We start from the raw sequence: 12,617 nt of genomic DNA on the forward strand, positions 1-12,617 counted from the left end.
AGTGGGGGAGGGGCAAAGAGAGAGAATCCCAGTGAGGCTCCAAGCTGGTAGTGTGGGGCTGATGTGGGGCTCAAACTGTTGTGCTGTGAGATCATGACCTGAGCCTAAGTTGGACGCTTAATCGACTGAGCCACCTAGGCACCCCTACTTTATTTATTTAATTAATTAATTAATTAAAAAAAATTTTTAACGTTTATTTATTGTTAAGAGACAGAGGTAGAGCATAAGCATGGGAGGGGCAGAGAGAGAGGGAGACACAGAATCCAAAGCAGGCTGCAGGCTCTGAGCTGTCAGTACAGAGCCAGAGGTGGGGCTCGAACTCACAAACTGTGAGATCATGACCTGAGCTGAAGTCAGACGCTTAACCGACTGAGGTACCCAGGCGTCCATACTTTATTTATTTTTAATTTACCAAAATATATGAAAATAATTTGATAACTTGCTAATTAGCTTGTTTTCTATCATTGTAACTAATACCTATTTTATTACTACTTTTCAAAAAACTTGATGATTTTATGAGGATGTTTGTTGAAAAATTGGGTAATTAGGTTTTGGTTAGTTTTTAAACTTTTTTTTTTTTTTTGCAAGTCACAGAAAATTCCTTAGCTAACTTAAGCAAAGGGAAATGTGTTAGAAGGATGGAAGGAACTTGCAGAATTAACTAGGAAGACTTGAGGAACAGAAATGTACAGGAACCAAGGGACCATTGCAGTGTCTAGTGGAGAGAGAGAGACCACAAATTAGTAAAGAAGCAAATGGGCAGGGGCGCCTGGGCGGCGCAGTCGGTTAAGCGTCCGACTTCAGCCAGGTCGCGATCTCGCGGTCCGTGAGTTCGAGCCCCGCGTCGGGCTCTGGGCTGATGGCTCAGAGCCTGGAGCCTGTTTCCGATTCTGTGTCTCCCTCTCTCTCTGCCCCTCCCCCGTTCATGCTTTGTCTCTCTCTGTCGCAAAAATAAATAAATGTTGAAAAAAAAAATTAAAAAAAAAAAAAAGAAGCAAATGGGCATATCTTTTAAGATCATGATAAGGTGCTATAACATTTTATGAAGAAAATAGCCTTCCCCTGGGCATCACCAATACTCTGCTACCTGTTGTCCAGTGTCTGGAAACCACTGTTTTATGTATTTTGAGCAGGAAGATAAATCTAGTCCATGTTACTTCTTCTTAGTCAAATTGGAAGTCCCAAATTCATTTTCTGTTGATACTGAGTAGTTTTATTTGTTCTGCACACCTCACTGAATCATTTTAAGGATCAAATAAAATAATTTATATGAAAAATATCAAATTGCAGTTAAGTACTGTCTATATTTGCAAATAAAGAAGTAGTTCCCTTTTGCAAAATAATTATAAAGGTTTGTTTAGTGGAATCAGTTTTTTTTTTTTTTTCAGGAAGTTATGTGTTTTCTTTCTTTTATTTCCTTTTTATTTTAATGCTTTATTTAAATTTCAGTTAGCCAACATAAAAGCAATATTAGTTTTAGGTGAGCAATGTAGTGACTTAATACCTACATACAACACCCTGCGCTCATCACAATCGTAACTCCAATTCCCATCACCCATTCAACCCATCCCCCCACCCATCTCCCTTCTGGCAACCATCCGCCTCTTCTCTATAGTCAAAAGGCGGCTTCATGGTCTGCCTCTCTTTTTAAAAAAGAATGAAATCTTGCCATTTGCAGAAACGTGAACGGAGCTGAAGAGTATTACGCTGAGTGAGGTAGGTCAGTCAGAGAAAGACAGATACCATGTGACTTCATTCGTATGTGGAGTTTGGAAAACAAGGCAAACAATCATAGAAGAAAAAATAAATATGGACTCACTTTTCTATGAAAAAGTGTTACTTGAAGGAAGGGGTTGTAATTTTTTTTGGTATTGATTACAGGCTTCGTGCACAGGATTTCTATTAAAGGGCATATAATTCTTTTTTTTACCATGGCGCGTGGTAAAATTAAATAGTTGTCTATCTCCTTCAGCCATTCCAGACCAGTGTAGTCCTCTACCATGCAATGAAGATGGATATATGAGCTGCAAAGATGGCCAAGCTACATTCACTTGCGTTTGTAAATCAGGTTGGCAAGGAGACAAGTGTGAACATGGTACGTATGGTAAACCCGCCTGGCTCGTCCGGAGTGACCTCCTGGGAAGGTCTCCAAAGGCTTTATCTCTTTGAAAACAATCTGTTCTTCCCTTCTCAGATATAAATGAATGCAAAGATCCCTCACATGTGAATGGAGGTTGCAGTCAGATATGTGATAATACACCTGGAAGTTACCACTGTTCCTGTAAAAGTGGTTTTGTTATGCTTTCAAATAAGAAGGACTGTAAAGGTAAGTGTGAGAGCAAAGTTCCGCTACAGGAATTTCCCCCAGAAAATGCTTGGAACTCTCTGGTTCTAAGTGCTTCTAATATGTATATGTTATTATCCACCTTGAAGCCTTATGATACTAGGGGACTGCCTTTTAGGTTAATGTTTATACTCATATTTTGTTATTTATAGAATTTTTCAGTGTTTTCTTATTGTATTTTATTACTGAGTATTTTATTGTTTTCTTACTGTGTGTATGTGTGTGTGTGTGTGTGTGCCTGTGCACGTTTGAATAAAGAATTTCATCAAATGGTGATAACGTGAAGTCTCAGTGCAAATCCTTGCTTACTAGAGTCTTTGCAAAACCATTGTTGGTAGTTTTGTCAGACACTATAATATTATGCCCTTTATTCCAATAAGGTAAACATCTATACAAAGTATACACCATCTATACAAAGTAGTGCACCATAATCCAATCCTTCATAACCTCTCCCACTGTAGGTCGTATTTCCTTGTTAGAAATACCTTTTGCGTATCCAGTATAAACCTTCTTGCACCTTATCTCCTGTTGCAGTTTTGGGAAAGATGAAGAACTTGTTTTCTTTCTCTGTATACATTTAAGATCTCATCTTTGGTCATAACTATTTTTTTCCTTCAGATTAAAAAAAAATTCCTGTCAGGTTATTTCAGTAAGTCATTTTACTAGTGTATTTCTTTTGTTTTTCTTTGTCTTTATGTTTCCCTTCAATTTTTACTTTTTCTTTCTGCCTATTGTCCTTTCTATTTGACTCCTTTATCTGCCATAGGTAAATATTCAAATATTTGTGCTAGGTGTGTGGATGACTAAAAATGAAATTTCCCAGCCTGGAGTTAAATTTTGCCTTTAGAAATTGGGAGCAATTTTCCCTTTCCTTCCTTCCTCCCTCCCATGCCTCCTTCCTTCCCTCCTTCCTTCCTTCCATTCTTCCTTCCTTCCTTCCTTCCTTCCTTCCTTCCTTCCTTCCTTCCTTCCTTCTTCCTTCCTCCTATTCCTCTTCTTTTTGCTGTGAGGTTGAAAATTTAGTAAGTTAAAACATAAAGTATCCTTGTTCAACTTTATTCATATCTGCTTTGGGAAATCCCCAGATTGAATTCATATTCAAGAGATGATCTGTCCCTCATCGTACTATAATGTTTAGTATAATTTACTATATTATTTAAGGTGCAGTTAAATGACTCTAAAGTGAACTGCATTCATTAACAATTATTCCTGAACCATTGTCCCAATTTGTGACTATACACCTTTCTCATCTGCCTATTTGAAGGTCTGTTTGAAGTTAGAAATTTAGAATACCAGTATTGTTAGAACACATTATAGAAAGCCATCATAATGCAGGAACCATATGCATTCTATAAGCAAATAATACCCATTTATACTTCTGCATCTTAGTACTTGAATGGTCTGTTCTTCTAAAGAAGTTGTAACTTATATTTTTAATTAAAAGGTATTTAATTCTTATCCATTGAGTTAATACACATGTATACAAATTATTACAAGAAGTTCTCACACATAGAATGTCCCTGATGACCAGAACATGTGTTCTGGTATACTTCATTTACGCAGTCTTTTTTTCAAATATTTTTTTCTTATTAATCTGTTTTTTTTTAATGTTTGTTTTTTGAGAGAGAGAGAGAGAGAGAGAGGGAGAGACGGAGCATGAGGTGGGAGAGGGATAGAGAGAGAAGTAGGCACAGAATACAAAGCAGGCTCCAAGCACAGTGTCTGATGCGGGGCTCGAACCCCTGGACCGTAAGATCATGACCTGAGCTGAAGTCTGATGCTTAACTGACTGATCCAACCAGGCATCCTGATTTACAGTCTTTATCTGTAAACTAGGTGATAGAAGAATATGTGTATAGCTATTACAATAAGGCCTTTGCCAAGATGTGGATATGCTTGAGATCAAGTTGCCAGTAATTGTCTAAAAATGGAAGAATGAAACTTTTTATCAGACATTAGATGTCAGTGTAGAGTAATAAAATCAACGTACTATAACTTGGACTCATATGATTTAAGTAATTCTCTGCAATATGCCTGAAACCAAATAATTTTAGTCATATGTTTTTACTATTTTATTTTATTTTATTTTATTTTTTATTTATTTTTTTTTTAAATTTTTTTTTCAACGTTTATTTATTTTTGGGACAGAGAGAGACAGAGCATGAACGGGGGAGGGGCAGAGAGAGAGGGAGACACAGAATCGGAAACAGGCTCCAGGCTCTGAGCCATCAGCCCAGAGCCTGATGCGGGGCTCGAACTCACGGACCGTGAGATCGTGACCTGGCTGAAGTCGGACGCTTAACCGACTGCGCCACCCAGGCGCCCCTATTTTATTTTATTTTTAACGTTTATTTATTTTTGAGAGACAGAGCGTGAGCAGGGGAGGGGTAGAGAGAGAGGTGGACACAGAATGTAAAGCAGGCTCCAGGCTCTGAGCTGTCAGCACAGAGCCCGATGCAGGGTTCGAACTCATAAACCATGAGATTATGACCTGAGCTGAAGTTGGTCGCTCAATCCACTGAGTCACCTAGGCGCCCCTACTTTCATTTAAAAATATGGATTTTATAGCTCTTTAAAAAAATGAATATTTTATTTGAGGTAATTGTAGATTCACATACAGTTGCAAGAAATTATAAAAAGAGATCCCATGTACTCTTTGCTCAGTTTCCCTTAATAGTAACATTCTACAAAACTACAGTACAATATCACACCTATGACAATGACATTGATACAGTCATGATACAGAAAAATTCCCTTACCACAGGAATTGATTCAATTATTTCTGTGCATGCTTTTTTTTAGCTAGAGTATTATCTGAAATTTTGGTTATTAGTCTGTGAAAAAATTAAACTCTCAATTTTTTAGAGTAGAAAATATTTTTCCTATTCTGAACTTGTCTGTCTCCAGAGATTACAGATGAGAGAAGTTCACTAAAATAATTACATCTCCATTGAACTATTTCTGTCTCTTGCTTTGTTTTTCTCATAGATGTTTTTATCTAGTGACTAACTGCAATCAATACTTTATTTCCTACTCTACCATGTAATATAATAAATGCGTCTGAAATTTCTGGATATTAATTTAGTACTAAAGTTTGTATTGGGATTTTATAAATACTTTGAGACCTTACTCAATTCCATTTTAAATTTGAATCACTCTTGAATATTTTAACCAACAATAATAGTATGCAGATTTAGCTAGTGTATATTTCCAAAGGAAAAAGTGACTGATGAGCCACCTCTTTTTTATTTTTTATGATTGTGATAATACAGAGTGAATCTACTTTTAAGAACATACTTCAAAAACATGCATTTAGGGGTATATATTAAGAATATGGTGAATCTTTTCTCCCATTTATTCATGTAATGTAACCCGGTAGATAAGAAAATAACTACAGCCCTCTCCTTTTACGTAACTATAAAGAACATAGCAAACATCAAATTCCCTGTATGTGTGTATGAAGAAATCATATTTAGTAAACTAAAACATGGTGACAGATTTAAAATTTTGTTATTCCCAGGCCACTCTCTTTTCTCATTACATATGTTAAACTAGATCCAGGAAACACAAATCAAGCATTCTTTGCTAGTATTCTCTGGTATGGGAAAAAATATATTTTTTTAATCTATTGGTTTCACTTATAGATGTGGATGAATGCTCAATGAAGCCAGACATTTGTGGCACAGCTGTGTGCAAGAACATTCCAGGAGACTTTGAATGTGAATGCGCTGAAGGCTACAGATATAACCCCACATTAAAGTCTTGTGAAGGTAGAGTTGTGGTGGTATCATTGTTGATGGCGCAGAGGGTGGGTTTGAGTCCTGCTTTCCTATTAGAAGCACTGGTTCTGTGTGAAATCGGCAATCAGATGTTCTACGATGGCAAGCTCCGTGATGTAGCTTGGCCGGTTTGGGGGTCATTGGCTTCCTTCCAGAATAACAGTACGTAAGACACATGGTCTTTAGGTCTGGGGTTGTGCAGTCTGTTTGCCCTCAAAGCTGTGTATGAATTGGAGATCTCCCGTGGATGATAAAAATACGTTCACATCATTTAAATAATATTCAAAGACGAAAAGCATTTCAACCTGGAAGGAAAAACATAAGCAAATGAAAGATAAGTTGAAAAATCACACGGGTGTTACATGGATGGGTAGAAACCTTCAGGTGTATGCCAAGCTTTTGGATGATTTTCTGTGAGTGTATTATTATGTCATTTATTCTCAAATAGGAAATGACGTAGTTTTGTGATAATTAAATACGTGTAAAAGGAAAATCTCATCATAATTAAATGATAACTGAGCTCTAGAAATTTGACAAGTATTGATTAGTACTGTCAGCACCTGCGCATTTGGGAGTGCCCTTTGGACTCATTACTTCATTTGGCTGAAGGCGCACTGCCAGGTGCGCCCCAGAGGCTTAGATATTTGGGGGATTTTTTTTATTATGGATATATGCAAATAGACTCATATCCTCCTTTAAATTTTGTAAAATTTCAAAATAAACTTAATATCATAATTAAAACTAATCAAATCAATAGTGATTTTTCATAGTGGAGATATATATACATATATATATACATGTATATACATGTATATATATATATATGTATACATGATATAAGATACCCTTTTAACCATTTTTAAAGGTACAATTCAGTGGCATTAATTGCTTCCACATGGTTATGGAGCCATCAAGGCTATCTGTTTCCAAAACTTTTCATCATCCCAAACAGAACTCTGTAACCATTAAGCAATAAGTTTCCCCCCCCTTCCTCTCCTAAACTCTAATCTACCTTCTGTCTCTATCTACTTTTTGGGAGATAACCTTTAATCTAATTCCTCTCTATATTAATTTGCCTAAATCAATAGTAATTCCAGAATAGGTTTTTTTTTTCTCAAATATATGTGCTTCTCTTGATATTTTGATGTTTTACCTCCCATACACTCATCAAAAATTATGCCCTCCACATACCATCTCTCTTCTCCCACGACTCCAGATAGAAATTACTGTGGTGATATTCAGATTTATTATTAGCCAACTTCATTGTGTATATTTTAGTTTTATTCAAGAATGACAGATTTTTTTTTTAAAAAAAGATACATGTGTGGTACCTATGTACAATATTCAGAGTACTTTATATGTCATTTATTTTTTTTTGTAAATCGTTTATTACTTTGGATTTGGCAATAGGTTCTTTTTTTTTTAATGTTTATTTATTTTTGAGAGAGAGAGAGAGAGAGAGAGAGAGCGAGCACAAGCAGGGAAGGGGCAGAGAGGGAGAGAGGGAGACACAAAATCCGAAGCAGGCTTCAGGCTCTGAGCTGTCAGCCTGAACCGTGAGATAATGACCTGAGCTGAAGTCAGATGCGTAGCTGACTGAGCTACCCAGGCACACTGAATTATATGCCAATTAATTTTAATGCTAAGGGATCACTAATTTTGGAGTTGTATGTTGAGGCATTTTTATGGGGGAATTTATATGCCATGAATATATGCGTTTATGTACTTGGGAACTTTCAAAGATTGCAGGGTGCATTCATTGAAAATATCAAGGATCCTACGTAGCTCTGAAGTGTACTTTAGATGAAGTGTATCATTACAACTTTTCAAGAATGATTTTCTCAAAATATGGAGTGAGGACAGGGCCATATCAAAGATTTCACGATATGGGAGATTATAGTACCGTGAGGTGTGTTTTTCTTTTTTAATTGATAAGAAATAAAGATAGAACCTTAAATATATTGCCACCGTTAATCACTGCATTATGGAAAGTCAGATGTTCTCGATATTATTTAATACCCGATTACATTAGCCCTCAGTTAAAAGGGATCTCTTTCCCCTTCCCCTCTCTTCACTATCTGCTCCTCCTCCCCTTCCTCTCTTCTCCCTTCCTTACCCTTCCCTTTCTTTTCTTCCAAGAAAAGAAGGGTGAAGCAGTCTTAATGGAATTTATTTAGTCAGAAATGATACTTATCCTGAGACTCTTAGTCTTTTTTCCCTCAAATTCAAAAATTGGAAAATTAGTGTAGTTGTTATATTTTTACTAATTATTTATTGCTGAAAGTTATACATTACATTTGTTGCTTTAGGTGTATAAAATAGATAGGCATTACGCTTGTAACTGATTTAAATTTCTGCCAAGTGTTGAAATGTGATTTCATGTCACAGAGATTCCTTTCACCAAAGAATCTATTATCACTGATTATCTTACACTAACATCAGAATACTCCTCTGGGATTGAACATTTAGAAGATATTAAGATTTATGTTCTCTTTTACCCCAGATGTGGATGAATGCTCTGAGAACATGTGTGCTCAACTTTGTGTCAATTACCCTGGAGGTTACTCTTGTTATTGTGATGGGAAAAAAGGATTCAAACTTGCCCAAGATCACAAGAGTTGTGAGGTAACATTTTGCAACATTAAACTTCCCATCTCTTTTCTAAAATGAGAGAACTGGGTACTTATTTCCATATAGCTGAGGTAAGTCGGGGAAATACAGATATTCTATAATAATTGCTATAGATCTAGCAGACTCAGAGTCACAGCCTATTTACTAATTTTGCTCATGTAAGCCATAAATATTGGGGATAATTAGTGACTAGGTTTAAAAAAGGCTGCAACGTCATAGTTCAGAGAGCATTCATCTGTATAGCCTATACATTTACAAAATCCAATGTGTATGTTTATTTAAAAAATTAAGACAAGCTGAAGTTCATACTTCTCTTTGTGAGGAAAACAATCTTATGTAGAAACCTTAGCAGAAACATTTTCCTACGTATACTTTATCCCACTCTTGACGAGTCTGATCACATTTCGTCATGTTGGTACTTGCAAGAGGGCTCAAAAAATCTCAGGTGGAAATAACTGTCAGGATAGGATTCAGTGAGGTTTAAGTACGTCAAAATTCAGAGAGGTTGATTTTGTTAATCTGTATGTCTCAAACTTGCTTTTAGTTACTTGGATTTAATTCATTATTGATCCAGGAATTGAATGTTGGGGGTAGCTTTTCCTTCACTGAAATAAATAGGTCAACATCTGAAGCGTTTCTCCCTCTAACTAAGGATCATGTGTTAGTGATTCTTGGTCCAACTCCGGCATTTCTTTTCATAAGTGAAGGTAAAATGTTATATGATCATGAAGCAGACAGTAAGAAAAAAAAACAAAAAACAAACAAAAAACCCCACCTCAATAATGATTTAATCAAGTATATACCCAAACCTCTGTATCTGTTAGCAAGACAAAACTGTCTATGTCCAAGAATGAAACATTCAATATATGCTACCTCCTTGGTAAAGACAGGGAAGGTGAGATTATACTATATCTATGTAGTAACTTTGATTTTACTGAATGGAATTCCATGCCACGTGAATGTCTACTTTGTAATTTAATCTTTTATTATTTTAGTATTCATAGTAGTTACACATCACCATCTTCCTTAGAATAGGTTTGTTAAAGTTCTAAGAGGAGATGAGATGTTGTTTACGTGCCATGTGCACAGTTCCCCCAGAACATCCCTGTATGTATGCCTGAAAACTTATCCCTAAAAATCTTTCCATTCTATTTTTTTTTTATTTTTTTAATCTTTATTTATTTTTGAGAGACCGAGAGAGACAGAGCATGAGCGGGAGAGGAGCAGAGAGAGAGGGCAACACAGAATCTGAAGCAGGCTCCAGGCTCTGAGCTGTCAGGAAGGGGGCTGATGCGGGGGTCCAACTCACAAGCTGTGAGATCGTGACCTGAGCTGAAGTTGGACGCTTAACCGACTGAGCCACCCAGGCACCCCAAAATCTTTCCATTTTAATGTTTGGTGTTACTCTTTGGAAAAAAAATACTTGATATTAAATTTAATGACTCTAAATCACTTTTTTGTAAATTCCTTGGAGACTAACACAATCTATTTGCTTATATTTATCCTATCTAGGTTTTCTAGGCATTCTCTTTGATGCTGTCAGGCTGAGTCCGAGAACCTGGGTTGAGGTGGGGCGGGGTGTCCCCACGGGATCATCCAAGAGGTCCCTTGGCTTTGCAAAGGGTAGAAATCAAATGCAAACCAGAGAAAGTGAAAGCAGAGTTTATTGAATAGCATGAATAACAGAGTATAGCAGACAGAGTGTCTGGGGGACACAGAAAGGAAAAGAGAATGAGTCTCTTCGTTGTTTAGGGTTAGGGGTTTATATTGGAAAGGGTCCAGAATACATGTTCCTTCAGGAATCTGGATAGGGTCCAATCAAAGGCAAGTGGTGGTGGGTAATAGTCGTTATTTTACAATCATAGAAGGTAGGGGGTGTTGATGCCAGCATCAGCTGGGGTTTATCCGAGGCTAATGTCCTGCAACATGTTTGGGATCTGGCTCTTCTTAGATGCTATCAGGTGTTTGGGGGCCCTAGGACAAAATTCAGAAAATGATCAACTTTCTTGTCTCCCCCCTGGAGTGGGAATATGGCTTCTTTGGTTTCTATATAGACTCAAAGTGAAATAGAGAATAATAGGGCCTGGCAAGAAAACAGCAGAAATGGAGCCTTTCTAAAATGGATTTCCTTCAACTTCCCTACTTCAGCTTCACTGTCTAGATAGTATATTTTTGCTCAGAAAATTTTTTCTTAATAAATGAATGAGTGTATGAGATGCTACTTATTGGTATATTAATTCTTCCATGATTTCTGACTCCAGTTTTTTTTTTTTTTTTCTTCCAATGTAATTCTTTGAAAGCATCAGAACTGCAGTTAGTTAAGGGGATACATGTTGTTACTGGAAGGAAAAGGTTGTGTTTTGTTCTGAGATTTGCAAAGGAAATATTAAGGACAGAAATATAAAGCCACACACATTGAACAAGACTTTAAAACATGTGTTCTGGGAGGTTTTACTTATGGACTATATAAGGAAGTAAAAGCTGTTGCTTTATTACCAAGGGTGTTCTTTATTTAATGTATCCCAAAGAATACATTTGACAAGATCACTAGGAACCAGAGAAAGAATGTATAACCTGACACAAACAGCAAGCAATAATCTATGCATTTTTTTATGTGCTTTGTTTCCTTTTCTCCAGGCTGTTCCCGTGTGCCTTCCCTTGAACCTTGACAAAAATTATGAATTACTTTACTTGGCAGAGCAGTTCGTAGGGGTGGTTTTATATTTAAAATTTCGTTTGCCGGAAATCACCAGGTGAGGTACTAATGTCAGTGATAATCTCTAGAGGTAAGCAGGTAAGGACAGAAGAAAAGTGACCAAAAAGGTTTGAAATGTATGAAATTGCACTCCCAATTAGATAATTTAGATATATTATCAATCAGATAATTTAGGGAACCCTAACGTTAATTCACCCCTTCACACATGTAATTTTCATGCTAAAATCATTTGGGTCATTCTAGGCTGAACTTCCCCAATGATCATTGGACCTTAATCCATCCTTTTTCCATTTCTAGTGAATACAAATTTACTAAGAAGTTGGGAAAGTAGATTTAATATATTTGTCAAATTTTCATTCTTCTTTATACATGTTATAAAAGCTAAGTAAAAAGAAAATACTGAAAGTATTGCTTTCAGAATATAGCTGTATTCATAATTACTAAGGAAAATTCATAAGATTGTGTAAGTGGTATTTTAAAGAACCACATCACATGATTTTAGTTGATTGTCTGAGTAGCTTATCTGCTATTCCTGTAGTTAGGTTGTGTCTAGGGAAAGAATAGTTGTTGATGATTTAGAGTCATGGTTCTCCTTTAATTATCACATTTTCTAAGAGTCATATATGATTGAAACTAGAAAAAAGGAAATTAGAATTTTGTTGTAATAATAGAAAGGGAATGTATTTAAGACTGATTACAGAATCCATATTTTAAAATATTTTAATTAGATAAGCATGCATATGGACAATTTAATTCATTAGATACATGAATGATTATTCATTAAATAATTCAACTAAATTCATAGAAATTGTATCCTTAAGGAACATTATTCTAAAATTCACTAATGTAATTGTGCTCCTTCAACACTCTTTTATCTACCAAGACTTGGTTTTCCCCTTTAATATCTCAGAGCAAATAATGTCATCTAGTGACATAGACTGGAGACAACATTTCCTTGCTAAGATAATAATGAGAATGAGAGAGAAAAAGGTTAATTATTGCATACCTTTAGTCACTGTCAGGGGGATTCATTTCTGACAATTCACAATAGCTTGGGCTGTAACACGGAATAACATAAGCCAAATTATTATTTTTTCCAGTATTTATTTGTCCTTTATTTATATAGTTTAAACTTTTTTATTGAAGT

The 12,617-nt window shown here is 36.0% G+C and overlaps 1 protein-coding gene across 1 annotated transcript in view; it reads left to right on the top strand.

Moving 5' to 3' along the window:
- PROS1 (protein S) overlaps positions 1 to 12,617 on the top strand; it is a 70,921-nt gene that overhangs the window by 35,198 nt on the left and 23,106 nt on the right. Inside the window, exons 5-9 of the mRNA XM_025914125.2 lie at positions 1,973 to 2,095; positions 2,195 to 2,326; positions 5,989 to 6,114; positions 8,627 to 8,748; positions 11,392 to 11,507. Coding sequence (XP_025769910.1) covers positions 1,973 to 2,095; positions 2,195 to 2,326; positions 5,989 to 6,114; positions 8,627 to 8,748; positions 11,392 to 11,507 — 619 coding nt within the window. The remainder of the gene's footprint in view (positions 1 to 1,972; positions 2,096 to 2,194; positions 2,327 to 5,988; positions 6,115 to 8,626; positions 8,749 to 11,391; positions 11,508 to 12,617) is intronic.

Source organism: Puma concolor, chromosome C2, assembly GCF_028749965.1.
Source record: "Puma concolor isolate L17-30 chromosome C2, mPumCon1.1.hap2, whole genome shotgun sequence".
Classification (NCBI taxonomy): domain Eukaryota; kingdom Metazoa; phylum Chordata; class Mammalia; order Carnivora; family Felidae; genus Puma; species Puma concolor.